Here is a 17,191-nt window from a genome sequence, read left to right as displayed (position 1 = left end):
CAGTATTGAAGTTTCCATTTTTAGCAATTCTAAAGATTTTGTGTTTGCTTGTTTGTTTTTAAAAATATATCAATTCAACAGTAGAAATTTTTATTGAAATTTATGTTCAAACCACAACAGCAAGAAACAGGCTGGTATGGTAGCTTAAAAAAAGGTCAAAAAAGGTCAAAATCTAAAATTAAGTTTGGTAAAGATGGGAACTGGGGGGCGCATTATTTCATTCCCAAATCTTTTCTTCTTTTTTTAATACATACTATGTATTAAAAAAGTATGTATTAAAAAAGTACATTAAAAAGAGTACAATCTACTGAAAAGTAACTGTAAATGACGTATATTACATAAAGTAACTCAACAGCTTTGACAGATGCCTGTGACAGGTTCATACATTACCCCAACCACGCAAATCATCTATGCTGTCAGCATATGTTGAGGAGGTTGACAAAAGATTTAAAGCTCAGTATTTTCGATATTTTAGTTCTTCTCCCTCTCTTCCCCCCAGATTTTTTACCCTCTTTTATTTTTTCAAGGGAAAAAAGGATGGATAAAACAAAAGTAATTTAGGGAGACTACATACCAACTGGACAGCAAATCCTAAAAGCTACACATAAGGGAAGATCTTGAGAATGTTACTGAAGATAAGATAAGCTACACCCTCTAGTGGCACAAAATACTGTAGCTTTTGGGTGGCTCCAACAGCATGAGTCAGACAGCTGCTCCCCTTTAGGTCCCCAGCACCCACATCTCTGTCACATCATGTCGAACATCAGTGAGGCACGGCTGCATAGCAAATGGGTTTGGGTTTAAGTCCATTAGCTTTTGCACTTAATTGTCATGATAGATACATGGTAATTGCTAAATGTAAACAAACTCCACTACAACATACCAACAAACCAATCCTTTCCACATCCCCCATCTAATTTACGTAGGCTCCTTCTAAACCTCTTCTGTCAATTTCTCTCCTCTTTCCCAAGGCCCTCCGAAATACCCAAACAAACCTCCTGCATGTCCAAGACTTAGCCTTCCAATACCCACTTTCCTCAATTATACTTTTGCTAAGCAAAATCAGTAAAGAACTCACTAACAACAAACAAAAAAAGATGATAAGGATCAGTCAAAACTCTGTTACCCATCAGGCTGTTCAGGCTAAAGAGTTCCCTTCTCCCTTGCTATGTTTTGCTATGAAAAAGTATTCATATAGCAAGCGTGCCACCAAGAACCAAGTACAAAAATAAATTCCTCTTGGCCAACTTGCATCAGAGCAACATCTCTGTCTTCCCTTCTGACTGCCACACATCAAACAGCTGACAGAAGAGAAAGAAAGATTGTGTTTTATTTTATTCCCCTTTCTCATTTGGTGATCTTTATCTCTGTAAAAAGATAAGTTATGAAAACAAAGCTAATTGTGGAGTGCAAAACAAGTCCCACATTTCCTTCTTTCCCCTTGAACTAACATCCAAAAAAAAAAAAAGCGTTCAGCCATGGCTAAAATCATTTAAACAAAACAGCCTATAACATCATATAACCAGCAGCCAAAGCAATCTTAAACTAAGCATCATGGAGCACTGCTTACAGACTCCGTGCTATCACTAAATTCCACACAGCACTTACAAGAGACTTTGATGTCTCATAATAAGTATACTTTAGTTGCCTATTCACATTACCAAGTTCAAAACAAAATATAGACCACCCTTGCCAACTAATGCCAATGAAAATGGGCTCTGTATTTCTAGTCAGATTGGGGATTCGGAAAACAAATAGAAAAAAATCTGTTTTAATATCAAGACAAGATACAAGCTACATCCCATCACTTGCTGCAGTTAGCTTCAATTTATTCTCTTTGAAAACTTTTGATGTGGAACTATAGTCAAAAGAAATTAAAAAAAAATCAGCTGAAACAACAAACGCACACAAGTCAACATGACCTTCAGTTGAAGTCATTGAGTCCAACTCTGAGAATTTAAAATAGGAGCAACTCTTGTAAGGACTATACAAAGGGTTAAGAAAAGCATTTCCATTTCTCTCAGAGTCTGTATTTATTTATTGTTCTCAGAGGGAGAAAAGTATGCAACATTAAGGTCCCACCAACCATATTTAGTCCAAGTTTCCTCAGCAACCTTACAAGATGGAATTATTTTTTTTTTCCCTCAGAGTTAAGTGGGTTTAGTTGTTTTGTGGGATGTTGTAAACATCACACGGACATCTCTTCACCCACGCAAACTGAAGATATTACTATTTCCCCTGTCTGCTATTCTCACTGCAGATAACCAACATCACAGATGAGCCAGTGAAAACAAAGATGATGGCTCACTTGATTTACTACAAAAGTCAACATGTTTGGCTTGCTCATCAGTTAAGATGTTTTGAACTAATCTTCTAATTTTATAACAAAACTGGCTGAAGAGCCTCTACGCGTTCCATTCCCTGGCTGAGCCACAGGACAGTGACCTCCACCTCGTGTGCATTCAGAGCTGACAGGGGGGCAGCAGAACGGTTTAGACAATTCCAGCTGGACTCCAAAAATAACATATATGCATCTATTTGTAACTTCAGCGCTACCAAATTTCTATCAGATACAAAAAAAAAAAATACACTAATGAAAACAAACGGTCATTTTACATGGCTGTTGCAGTACAAGTGAATTAGAAGCAGGAAAAAAAAAAAAAGTGATCTTTCATACCTTAGCTCTTAAAATAGAAGTTTAGTATGATGCCTGTAAACCAACTCCACTCTCTCTTAGTGGCTGTACTTACCTCTCTAGATAGCTAAGATTCAAGGACAACAGGATCAAGCCAAGTCAAGCTGTAACTGGCCCAATTATCTCTGGAGGTACGACACTAATTTTTGAAAAAAAATTACTTTTTCATTAGGAACAGCTACACAGAAGTGACTGCTAAGAAACTGAAGGACATCTGATGGTCAGAAAATCACGGTTCTGTTAGGTGAATGCCAAAGAATTCTTCTTTACTAGGTAAGTCAATATAAAAGCTGCCGATATTTCAAAGACTTGAAGTTAAAATATTTCAAGCAGAGGAATTTGGGCACCAAAAAAAAAAAAATACAGAGAGTCTAAGCAACTCCTCTTTACGCTGACTTCTAAAGCATTAGGACAGATTCAGAACACCTTAGTAAAAGGGCATGGAACTGAAGAATAAGTCTATAAATAAATCAGCAACAATTACCCTAATGGTACTTTATCTTGCACCACTCCCTACAACTGGGATTTCTTTTAAATAAAAAACATCTTTCTAAATATCAGGAAAGGGTAATTAAGTAGCTAATGACTCATCTGTAAGTCAAATCAGACAACTGAAGGACTGCAAGTGCTCTGAGGTCCAACCTTCTTTAACCTGTTCTGTACTTTATGGTTAACACAGTCCAGGCAGAACAGCACACAGCAATTTGGAGAAGTCCTAAAGGTCTGTCCTGACACAAGGTGACACTGACCTACCAGAGTTTTTCCCTGGTTAAGTATCCAACCACATAGAAGATGCCAAGGTCAATGGCAAAAGCCTGTTCCAACTCCTTCATTATAACCAACAGGACACAGATCCTCTCAGGAGCTACTGGAGTGATAACAATGAAAAGCTCAAGAAAGGATCTGTTGCAGCAGATTCACACAGAACGGTAGTTTTATTGAGTTTGCTTTTTAATTAACTCCATTTAAGAAGTGAACATGCTTTAAAGATATCAGTAGGTAATATGCAATTAAGTAACATGCAACATACTTAGAGAGATCGGACAGGATTTCAGTATGTTTAAACTACTTCAAATGAAATACCGCACATCAAAACATTGTTTAATCAGTATCTGTTGTGCAAATAAAACTTGTGTACACAGTACAACTTGTACTGTCCAAAACACAGACCTGCATGTCATTTAACTTCTGCCTAGCCCCCGAACTTGCTAGTACTTTCGGTACTTCCAGTTGGTATAGTTTTTAAATGGTCTAGCATATTTAATCATAATTATGCTCTATTACCAATGCTCTATTATCAGTGTTCTACATAAAACCAATCTTATCTACTGATCAAAGGCAACTGCTGTTGCTTGTCTTTTGCCTGGAGCTCTGGCCATTTTAATGTCACAGGTACATTACCATGATGTATAAATATAAGTTAAATGTCTTGTTCCATCTGCAGAAAGAACATGGAAATTTTATTTGGCTAGTAATTCAATCACTAATGCTTTTAGCACACAGTTATTTTTTTCCCAAAGGAATTAAATGTTAATTACCAGAAGACATTTTTACTGTTTGGTAACTATGACCTTACTGAGAAATATTAAAACGTTTAACATGGAAAAATCTGACAGCTATAAATACTAATTCCTCTCAAACAGCTACCTCATCTTACATATGGATAAACTACTTAGCAGTTTTTTGGGAGTATTATGAAATAATATAAAATTCTGGTAATGTAATAACAGAAAAAGACAATTGGGTGCAAGGGCTGGAAGTTTAAAAAATTTGTTTCTTGTATCTAAGCATAAAGATGCACACAAAAGGGAACAAATCCCCTACCATCTTGATGCTAAGGGCAGAAATATGTAAGTGAATCCTGAATAGCTATATTTCATTTGGATATATGACTTCTCTGTAATGACTGTAAGAGTGTTTTAAGAGGCCCTGAATAAATAAAATAATGTTGATAAGTAAAGCGTTTTCTACAGTCTTTCATACAAACGATCTTCAAAAAAGCAGTTATATAATACAGACTTGAGGGATGGCAGAGAGGGCATTGAAATAGAATGTTCTTCAGAGCATTCACTCTTCACTGAGTGAATGAGGCAAGAATATTGGACTGCGTGCACTGAGCATAGCTCTTCAGCCAGTGGTAGTAACATGCAGATATTAAAAACATCAGTAATAGAAATGACAACTACTTTGCATTATTTTTCTTAAAGTTCCTCATAATTTAAATAAACTCTGAAATACAAATATTACAATATTGACCTTACATAACCTGTATGCTTAAATGTACAAATGAGCAGGAATGTTCCAACTGGGCCATCTTTTGTTTCGTGATTACTTTTAATATAGTGACTAAGATTAAATGAATCAGTTATTAAATAAAGCATGTCAAGCTCTAACAAGTCTCCCTTCCCTTTCAAAACATGTATATAGTTCACAAGTCAGTAACTTCAAGAACTTCAGTATATGTTTTAAAACTTACCGTAACTGGGAAAAAGAAACAAGAGTTGACAAAATCCAGGCTCAGAATCCATCTTTCCCTGTCTATATATCACCTAGACTATAACTAGATGCAATATGTACTGGTACAAAATAGTTTTCCAAATAAATGTCCACATACTTAAGACACAGAATGCAGTGTCTGCTTCCAACTCAAATGTAGAGCTTCTATATTTTAATAACTATTGTGTCAAAATAAAAAGGAAGGATTATTATGCCTGAACATGAGAGATTACTTAAAATTGTAATAAATCTGAACTTCCACCTTCTTCGGTTTGGGCACCTCTTTAATGAGGGATAAAAATCATGAAAGATATTGTTATTAAAATGCTTCATTAAGCTACCAATGGCATGGCCACTCTCCTACAAGACAAAAGAATGATCCATTCAAAAACAAATTATTTTTTTTCCTCAAGGAACAGTAATTTTAGGCTACAAAAATCAGATTAGCCAAAACAGGCAATCAGTACAATTAAAGTTAGGTTTCAATACAACTGACAGGGCTCTGGTGACTCTTCACTACGTTACAAACCACAGCCAGACTGTGCTGACAATTTGCAAAGGTGGGGATGGCCATAACATCACACAGCCAGGCAAATTTAAATAGTGAGTCAACACCAAACCTGAAAAAAGTCTTCCATCCAATTTCTGCTAAACAAATATTTTCTTCAGTTATACACGGATATACTGCAGGAAGTCAGTAACTGTTAGTGTAACCAATTCTATAAAAAAGACATTGACTAGGATTAACAGTACAAAATTTAAATTGTGTGTATATGAACTGCAGTTAAGAACATAATTATTCAAGAATGAATTGATTGTGTTTTTTTTTTGTTTGTTTGTTTCTTGCTTTTTAGAAACTCAATGCATTTCTAGACATATGTTATAATTTGCAGTAGACTGAAGCATGGAAGCTACTTCTGAAAACAAAAGATTTCTGTTTCAGGTCTTTAATAACAAGGTATGTAGACACACAGAAAAGTAAATACGTATAACAGGCATGTATATCACTATAAAAGGCTTACAGTTCTTTGTGCTTCTCCTCTGCCAGAATTTGGTCATTTGGCTTCAGCCCATACCTTGAAAATAAGAAACAAAGAACAATTATTCACTTGAGAACTTAGCTATAAAATATAGCTTTAAAATAGCAAATTATCATACTATGTGATATTTAATGATTCAGACAACTCTGATACTGCAAGAACAAAGTTTTCTAAAGAAAATTTTAGATGTTTCTTAAAGTAAATTTATTATCACTCAAAAGTTTTGCTTTTATCCCAGCTTCAGATAAGACCAGACACTTGGACTGACTACATATCAAAAGATCATTGCACTTCATATCGAAACTATCCACTGATCTCAAAATTTCAATCTGGCAGAACATGTTTCTGAGGATTACAGACAACATAAACACTAAAACTAGCTGCAATGTTCCCCTCTTAAGTAAATCAAAGTATTATATCAATACCTAAAACATTTTGTAGTTAAAAGAAATATGTACACACAAATATATTTTAACAGGCTATTTATGAGGAAAATATCTGCAGTCCACTTAGGAAACCTCTGATGAAAAGGAGAGCAGGAGAGAAGGAAGCCTCCTTTGCTAGCTTGAGCTAGCAGGCAGTTTCAGAGGATGGGTTGCCTGCACTGTTAATCCAAAGAAGAAGAGAAGCTGGCCTCCCCAGCACGGGCCACTGCTAGTCCTGCTGCAGGCTACACTGTCAGTCACTTTGAAAAACCTTTAAAAAGTGACCTTGCTTGTGCTGCGTCTCAGAAAAAAAGTCTTTTGCCCTCTCAAAATATTCCACAGATCTAACTACAATGTGGGGCTGCCCCCATATGTAATGGATATAATGGAAGCAGCTACAAGTAAAGAATGTTTTTGATAATTCTGCAAACAGTAACTGCTCATGCTTCAGAATAAAGGAGCTCTCCATCGCCTCTGTGTCTCTGCTTTTGTTCCATTCTGCCATCAAGTGCAGAGCTACACATTACTCCTTCTGAGCAAAGATTCTGGCCACTAACTACAAGCAAGCTATCCCTCATATTGATTGTTGTTTGAGATAAACAGATAAAATTTTCTTTATATCATTTTCTGATTATATTCTCTGAAACTGCTGTGTGTGTGTTTTTTTCCAGAATTGATTTAAAATGCAAGCATCAACCCCGGACACATTCTCAAGCTCACCAGTGCCGCATTCAAACATAGAAGACACCAACAACCTGACCCATTTTTTCCTGTTTACATACCCAGACACTGCCTTTGGTTATTTCCCAGAGCATCCTGCTGACTTGCATCTATTTATCCACCTTGCTACTCAACCCTTCATGGAGTTCCTTCTAACCAGGGTACAGAGGAGCCCCTCCACATTTGCCTTCTAAATGCAGTGTTTGCATTTGACTCAGAGCAGACTACACAACGCGCTGTCCAATAACAGATGCAGGCCACCTGCTTTAACTGCTGCATCTTCTTTACAGTTTACCACTATTTCACTCCTTAAGCCACAAATTTTGAACTGTTGTGACCTTACAGATCAATGTTTTCCTTAGTGAATAGTGTTAGACCCTTTTTCTTTAATGGCCGAGGTCTGGCCCAACGCTTCATAACACTACTGCACCCTTCTGAAGATCGCTGCTTGTCATGCCTTAAGCATTTTATTGATTGCAAATAGTAATACATCAGAGAAGAAGACGACAGCTCTCATGACATTCCAAAGGAACATCTGTCAGAAGTCCAAGGACTAACTTCTGCAGCCCGCAGCCTTAAAATGCAATCGGGTTGTTTGGCAAAAGGATTGACCTGCCACAGACAGCCATGCCTGACTGACTACTTACTTGCTTTGTTAAGCAAGCTACAGCAGAAGCTGTACAGCAGAGGGGAACGCTGCTGAACAGGTGTGGGGCTTGATCTGGGGTACCATGAAAATGTTCCTTTTTTGTTTGTTTCTCCAATATTCCTCCTTGCCTCCTGAAGATACTGCTTTGATGACAGCTACACGTCAGGGAGTTTCCCACAAAATGGGCATGCTTGTAGAAGTCACACTTTCATTAGTACTTTCTGCACTAAGACAGGATGCATATTACATTTCATACGCAGCTGAAGTATTTAATAAATGTAAGTGTGCAACTAGCACAGTGAACAGCTTACATAATGTTTGCCAACATGTGTTTCGTAGGCAAGATTGATAAGTACCAGTTGGCTTTCCCTAACTGATGAAGGTTAGATTTGGAAGAATTTATCTCCCCCAGATTTCTAAAAAAAAAATTTAAGAGTCGAGGCAAAAATGCAAAATTGAGGTTAAAGATACGTAATCTGAACATTTTAAATAACTTAGGACATTTTGAACTATTTAAGCAACTGAAACAACACACTGCAAATGTATTCCACATTTACAGTTCTACTATTAAACTAGAAACAGAAGCAAATATGCTTCAGAAGTGGGCAAAGGAGCTGAAGGGACCACAACTTGAAATCTCACTGGGCAGAAAACAGAGGAAACTTAAGCTTAATACATCCTAGCATATTAAATACTGATTATTAATTTTGACTATCCAATACCAATTTAAGAAAAGTTCAAACCACTAATAGTTTCTTCATCGCTGCTCAGAAGACTATTTCAAAATAATAAGAATCTGTAATGTTCTACAGAAAGATTGCAGGTAAATGTCAAAACAAACTCTAGTACATTTCAAAAATGATATTTTAAAGCGCTTCCTGATGTCCTTCAGGAACATTTAATCTACTGAAAGAATAGCCAACCTTCCAGCCACCCGTGCCCAGAGGGCAGCTGCACGCAGGCATGCCGAGGGGCAGACAGAGCCCCCCAGCACAGCGCTATCACCCCGCACAGCTGCAAGCTTCCACCAAGCCAGCTCAGCTGCCTGGCCAGATACACACAGCCCAGCCTGTGCACTCTGCAAGCAACTATTCCAGGCAGTCGGACAGTCTGCTGGCTTTACCTTGGGTGAAGCCTCCACTTTAGGAAGCATTAGCTTTGTCCCCCTACTTGGTTCCTTAGGGAATTTCTTATGCTCCACCATAGTCTCTCCAGCACACCCCATTCTGATCAAAGCTCAAGGAATGCATTTGCAACCATAGGCTGTCAGATCACTGTTTTATCATCCATCCTCTAGCCTCAGTTTAAATGAGGAGTTTCACAGCCCCTCACACGACCTTCTTCTGGTTTGGAGCTATTATTTTTCTGTACTTTAAATGGCATTCTTTCTAACTTGGTTACAAAGAGGCACGTTCAGGCACTGAAATTATCAGGAGAAGCGTGCAAGCTAACCCCCCCTAAATTCCATCCAGAAACCCAGAGCCAACTCCAACTGAATCTCTGGAAAAGCATCTCTCTGCCTTCAGTGGGGAGTAATGACAAAGGATGTCCACACCAGCCTGCTAGGCAAGGTGATCCGAATACCTCCCGTTAGGCCGTAACTCCTTCACTCCATACTATTAATAAACCAGAGATGCATTTCAATGAAAGAAGCTTGAATTTATTGGAATTTAGTAATAAAGCATGTTCTCACCTTCCCAAACTGGTGTTCCCAAATCTCTCAACCTTTCTTCTCCCATTTGTTTACAGTTATTCAGATGGGAACTTGGGGATGGGATATTTCCTCCCTTCCTACATTTCACATTTCTAGAGCCAAGTTTAATGTATGCGCACAGATATATACATAACAATATCAAAATTAACCCCCACCCCCAAACAATACTACATTAATTTTAAATATTTTCTCTTTCAACAAGCCTGAAAATAAAGTAGCAGAGGCAAAGACTAAAAGATTATCGCAGACACTGAGGACAGACATTATATGGAGGCGGAATAACATTAAGGAAATATGGAGGTACATATAGTTAAATATACTCTATAAAAATGCTAAGGCCACTTGGAAGAGTTTTATGTATGTAACAGCTAGATATACAACTCTGGCCAACAGTTGGTTATGGTGCTACCAAAAGGAAAAACAAAAATCAAAACTATGAAGCATACATATTTTTCACTCATTTCTACTCTTGTAAGTATATGACTTTCCCAGCACTTACATACAAAATTATCATCTCCAGTTTTTACAGAGATATAATTTTATGAAATGTCTTAAAAAAAAAAAAAAAAAAAGCACACTAGAACCTGTGAGCTCAGCTCTGACTTGTTCAATGCACTTTAAAAATCCTTCTGAAACAGCAATCCTATGACTCACTTTTTTTTTTTTTTTTTTTATTATTTCTCCTAATATGACAGGTATGGAAACTAATGCCCATGAACTTTAGTCAGCATTTTTGCAAAAAAGCTCTTAATTTAACAAACAGCTGTAAGGCATGTTCCCCTTCATGCAGCATTCAATTTTACAAAGCCTTAACCAAATTAAAAAGAAAAAAAAAAAAGCATACGCTAAATATGTACAAGTGAAAAACTTAAAGTGAATATCAAGTTCTGATCTGTTCTACGTACCAGACTTTCCTGAAGGGCTGGTAAAACTCACCTGTCCTAAGGCAAAAACTTATGACTGGTGATGATTAAACAGGTTTTAAAAGTTACAATACAACATCCTTGCTTCAAAATTCACTTCCCTTTTGAAATTTCCTCTGACTTGAATCCATCAGCCAGGAAAAAATAAAGAAAAAAGAATAGCTGAAAATTGCACAGAGTTCAAAATAAAAAATCAGCATGGATATACACTGCTGCTTGGGCCAGAAGAGTCAAGAACTCTATCACATAGACTAGCCAGAAACAAGGAAGTACACAAAACTTATACATCCATACACACACACATATCCAAGTAATATTTTCATGAATACTTTCATGAATACTTGTGCAGGAACAAGAAGCTACAGATAAAAGGATTTTTTTTTTTTTGCATTACCTGTCAATGTGAGTAGCCAGCATGAAAAAATATGTAAGTTATTTGAACAATACAAAAACAGTAAGGCATTCTAGGAAGCTCTGAACATAGACACCTGTGCAGTCATTCCTCTGCCTTGTTTGATGAATAATAAACATGAACCTTGCCACCATCCATGGCTCTGACTATCCTGGCTCCCCTTTCAATGATCCAATGACAGCTTTGCTGTTCCATCAGCTCACTGTACCTGACAGGCTTTGCTGCAGTTATTTTAACTGTTTCCCAGATTGATTACAATGGAATTCACGAAATGGTACATTTCTGAAATGAAATTCACAAAAAAGGTCACCAAAAAAAGCAACTAAGTGATTTCTCTGCCAGAAACCCAAAGCTTCTTGGTTGTGTGAACTCGACAAGAATCACGCTATAGCAGGCTATGTCTCATCAATAAAAGAAGAGACCTTTTTTTTAAGGCAGAGCTTTGCAGATGCATTTCTTCATAAGTTCTCAACAAAGCCAGTAAAAACCCCTGAGGCCTTGAGCAACCTTCCTGCACTTCAGATCAGTCAGAACGCATTTCCATAAGAATGATTCAGCAGTTACGCTGTTTCAGCTTTCAAGTGATGTTAAAGCTACTTTCACTGTTCTAAAAACAGAAATGCAGTCCTTCTTCTGGTGGTTTTTCTTAATAATTCATCCTCTAAAACGAGGCCAGCCAGCCAGCGGGACACTGGTGCTTACACATCCTTCTTCAGTCCGCATTGCTTGCTTTTCACCAAAGGCTGTTAGCACATCCCACCAGCTCGTCCAGGTTAGAAGCACAGCCACATGTGAACCTGCTGTCACACTATCTTACCAAGCATTTACAGACCAGTGCACAAAATAAACCCAATCTCCCAGAATATTTAGCTGATGAGATGTCTGGGGGGACAGGTACAGGATGTCAGCCTTTTTATTAATTTCCTTCTGGAATTTATTACATAAGATGACTAACGATGCCCTAACTGCTAACTCCATTTCTTCTGACTCAATCTACACAGAGCTCAGAAGACAGTAAGTGAATTGCTTTTCCAATGGCAGTAAAATGCTACTCAGAGCAAGGCAGTATTTCTGCATTTTTGACAATGCTATAGTTGATTACGAGTTTCAATAATGCTTCATGTAGCCTCAATCTACTGATTAGCCTGGTAAACCTTTTCACATACAAAAACAAGGAGCACAAGCAGCATGACTTGCATTTGTTTGGATCATCACATTCGACTGGCTAACTCAAATTCCAGCGGCTATGCATTTTCTAAAGCCAGATGAAAACAAAAAAGCACAAGCCAGACCAGACCTTATGCACAAATTCAGCAGCCAAATTCATCGTGGACCAGACACAAACAGCTAAACCAAAATTAAAGTTGTGTGTCATTGGCACATACAACCTAGTCCAAATATTTGTTTTAAAACATCATTCTTTCCCCACAGAGCTCCCCAATGAAGAGCTTTGATTCATATCCACAGTCACCGTCTCTTGCCTGACTTGCACTGCTTTTCTTCTGTCACAGGGTGATACATCTGCTTTTGATCCTCCCCGCCCTTCCAAACCCCTCCCTGTTACTTTGCTGTCTTCTCCCAGCTTCACCACCTCTCCCATCTGACCTCTCTTGTAACAGCACGGCTTCCCCCACCTATCCCTTCACATGCTTCTCTTGGCCTCGAGTCGACTGCAGACCAGGCACCCTTTCAACACTGATTTCTGTCCTCCAACGACAGCTGATCACCAACCGCTGTTACTCTAGGATGACCTTACACGGGTTATACAATTTCAGAAGGGGTTCTTTCTGAAAAGATATTGCTTTGTCACCAAACAAAACACAAGTCCAGAAACATTTCCTTGAGAAACAGAAAGATTCAAAGGGTTTGTATGACAGCAACACAATCTCAACAAAAACCTGCCTCTGAAAAAATCTCAGTCTTGCAATAGTCCACTTACACTAACAAAAGAGAAGACTGCCTAAAAGGTTTTTCAGACATTCCTTTAGTGAAGTACTGGGGATGTAAGAGATTGCACATCTCGGCTGACTTCATCAGGGGTCAGCACTCGACCCAGCACCATGCCACACATCTAGGCGTGACCTGGAGTTAAATGCATTAAGTGCTGATGAAATCCACAGATGACATCAAACTGGCAAGGGCATGCAGTGACAACAGACCATTCTAGCAGGCAGCAAGGCAAACCCATTCACACGTAACTTTAAAACACAAATGCAGAGTCAAGCAGGTAAATGAAAATAAGAATATGGGCAGGGATAACGCACGTCTCACAGAGCAGTAATTTGGGGGTGGGTGGGATACATCAGATGCCATAATCTGCAACTAAGTCAACGTGAGCTTCCACCTTATGTCAACTGGTCAAGACATCAATGAACTGGTTGAATATAGAAATAGGGCAGAGCAAACAGAACAATAAAGAACAGCAGATCAACAGAGTGAGTGGTCAGCCTCAGTAATTCTTCTGTCCCCTTACATTCCTGAACAGAGGATCTATCTAAAGCATTTAAATTGGGAAGAAAAGTAGATCAGAGTATAGCACACGCTAGTGATAGCGGGAAAGACACACACAAAAAAATCATCAAGGAAAGTTAAGATACTTCTGCCTGCAGAGCATTGGAAATAAATGCCTTTTTCGTTGTTACCAATGACACTGAATCAACACCAGCTGGGAAAAAGAGCGTGTAGCACTCTACTGGCAGAAAACACTGACTAACAAAGTATCTTCAGGAGGAGTTTAACTGCAACTCAAACCACAGATTTTGGCTGTTCCATTTCTAAGATGTTCCAGACTTCAAGCACAGATACCGGAATGGGCACATGAGTGCTGAGAAAATGAAGCCACATCCTTGAAAACCCAAGGAAGAGGTGCTGGTGTTTTCATTTTTCATCACTATGTTTTTCTCAGTTCCGACGTACTATGACTGTAGTCATATTCAGCTGCATCACATCCTAGATAAACATCTGTTTTTCAGAATAAAACTTGTGGAATTTCCGGGTGAAAGAGATCCTAAGAATACCAGCAGAAAGATTTTCTTTTTTCTTTTTTTAAATACCACACTTACTATGAAAATGAAAGATGGATTTAAGTTTCAAACACAATTAATTTCAAATTACACTCCTAAACCCTGGAAGAAGAATACCCACTGCACTATAATACAATTATAAGTGTTTTTTACCCCACAATTTTCCTGCATGGATATGATCACTATTTTAAATATAAAAAATACTAGGTATAGCTTTTCTGTTATTTTTTTTTCTTTGTTGCCTCCCCATCTCCCCCAATCAAACTTTTTCCTAAATAGCTGCTTTTAAATTATTCACTGCAGCAAAATAGACTCCCTACTGATAGTATGTTTGCAAATCGGGACTTTAAGTAGCTATTAATATTGTAAGACAGATTTAAAGGGCTTTTGAAATTGAAGTCAAAACAATAATAGGTTTAAATGATTAAAAGGGATTAAGAAAGCCAGGAAAGTCCAAAGCCTATTAATCACCAGAATGCAGAAAACTATGATCATTTAATAGGGTCAGCCCTATCACTTTGGACTTAAGCATATAGCAGGGACCTTGTCAAAATGGTTTTCTTAACTATAAATGGGTGTGCTAAAAATTTACAGTCTCTAAGCACTGAGTATATAAAGAAAAATGTTTTTTGCAGTAATCATTTTTGAAATATCTGATGGCAAGTGTCTTTTCTGAAGCCAGTCACCACACTTCACACCTTTTCTTTTTTTTTTTTTGTGAAATCATTACTCTGGATGCTCAGAGTACTCATAACATTGGTAGAAAATATTTTTGGTTGACCTTCAGTAATTTCATTAAGAAATAAAATATTATCTGAATTTGCGTAAAAGTCTAGGCTGTTCTTTTTATAGACTGAACTCTTCAATGTATTCTTTTAATACTATCCCATTGAGCATTCAGTATTTAAACCATATTTTAGTCACATTTTTTTTCATTATTTTTGCTCAGACATAATCTAGCCTTTCCATACTGATTTTCTTCAACCAGAAATAAACAGTGGCTTGTGTTTATAATCAAAATTAGTTCATCAATAAACCAGTTTTCACAATCTTGCATTAAAATTTCATTTACGTAAAAACTCATAAAAAATTAACAAAAGTAATACATACAATCTAATCTAAACAATAATAATCTGCAGGGTTCCAGTTCTCTTCTAGATCGCCACAATTACTTATTATCACTTTATAAATGTATCACTGGAATTAGTTTGTACTAGTTCTACAACAGATCTTACCAGCACTAGTACTGAAATTCCCTGGATACCTTGCTGCTGCATTAGCTCTTCTTCTTGACAAGGAGATTATAGCAAAATATCATTTGGGGAGGACAGTCATGTGGTCGTGGAGGTGACCCTGAGATTCTGATGAGTAGATCTATAGATTATTTTAATGATTTCTTCTAAATAAAGACTCGCTGAATGTCCTATATGAATAACACTGAGCTCAAGTGAGCTTCTTCACGCTTGAAAATGAAGCCTTCACCTTGTTTTTCTAACAAGGATGCACACTTGTAAAACAATTCTCATTAGGTATCATGATGAAGTTCAATAGGCTCTATTTCTACAGTAAAGTACAGGTTAGTGCTTTAGACAAAACTAACAAAGGCAGTAAACACAACACCTATAAAGCAACTCTTGGGATCCATCAACTACAACACATTTGGTAACTGAATCACAGCTTTGCCCCCATAGATATGTTCTGTCTCCATCGCTAAAGGAAAAAACAAAACAAAACAAAACAAAACAACAAAAAAAACACACAGTTACTTTAATATCTGTAGCACAAATTAAAAAATGCCTCATCAAGAAAAATCAGTCAGATGCAGGAAAAAAAAAAACTTCTGTCCATTGATGAACTCATAAACCACTAAGTCAGGCAATAATATTACTTTCAAGCAATAAAATCCTCCAAACAGGAGGATACTAAAAGTACTGAGATTATATCAAATTTTGATTAATCTTTATCACTTTCTGCTGTCAAAAATACTAAGAATTCACCTTTTCATTATTCATAGTGACACAGCAAGACTGGTATATCATACTTTAAAATGCAGAGCTTTATTTAGAGACCGTAACAGAACTAATATATGCAAGACTCAGTCTTACATATCACTTTTTTCTGGTATAAATTTTATTTATTTAAAGATAGCTTAAGATGTACCCCCTCCCCACACACACACACACACTTATCCCACTTTATAGACATTTGTTACAGTCACACTAGGCAAAAGCACCAACTCCGTATCACTGCAGTCTCACTCAGCTTTTGCTGTGCTTAGCAGCCAGGTCTCTTCTATCATCTGTGGAGGCACCTGGGCACCTGTTACAGAATAGTTCAGCGTACATAATTCTAAGCATACAACTGTCAGGTACCTGGGGTACCTCATGTCCCTTAATCCACCTTGTCTAATTTTATTTTACTTCTTTTTAAACATTGATGAGGGTACCCAGTAAATTAGAGACACAAGTACTGCAGCTTTATGAAATTCCAGCTATGCTGAAAAAAAACATGCCAAACCACAGAAAGCATTAGTTTTATTGGGAAAAAACAGCATGTGAAAAATTGCAGGGAAGGTTTGTTTCTTTACTGCTAACATCTTACTTTCATTCTTTAAAAAAAAAATGCAAGAGCCAACACCAAAATGGAGACTCAGTGAACAGCTGGAGAGAAACTTCTTGGAATCTTCTACCACGGGATGATCAGAGGTACCAGGAACAGCAATTACTGCTTCTGGGAAGAACTGCTCCTCCCTTTTGCTTCTAGCCATTGCCACTGTGTTTTGCATCTTAAATCTCACCCACAGTTGCAGCCACAGTATCTGGCCCAGACACACAGGATTCTGGCAGAGGAAAAAGGGACCGAGGCATTTGGATGGTTCCTGCCACACACGGCCCAAAGTAGCTTCCTGCTTCGACTGAATAACAATTTTGACCCAGGGCTGGTTGTAGAAAAAGGTGCTTGGATATTTCTAATTTTGTGACTCAGCAGAAGTTTCAAATTCAGAATATCCCCCTAGGGTGCTAGGCTTCTTGCAGTGATTTATTGTTTTTTTGTTTGTTTGTGTTTTAAATTATTATTTGTTTTGGTTTGTTTT

General features: G+C 37.5%; 1 protein-coding gene across 2 annotated transcripts in view; it reads right to left on the bottom strand.

The window, feature by feature from the left end:
- Positions 1-17,191, bottom strand: part of ADK (adenosine kinase) — a 278,413-nt gene that overhangs the window by 240,987 nt on the left and 20,235 nt on the right. For both annotated transcript variants that reach the window (XM_082765066.1, XM_082765067.1), the window contains exon 3: positions 6,214-6,267. In XM_082765066.1, coding sequence (XP_082621192.1) covers positions 6,214-6,267 — 54 coding nt within the window. The remainder of the gene's footprint in view (positions 1-6,213; positions 6,268-17,191) is intronic.

Source organism: Aythya marila (genome assembly GCF_965140915.1).
Source record: "Aythya marila genome assembly, chromosome: 7".
NCBI lineage: Eukaryota > Metazoa > Chordata > Aves > Anseriformes > Anatidae > Aythya > Aythya marila.
This window is presented reverse-complemented; position numbering and strand designations above follow the sequence as displayed.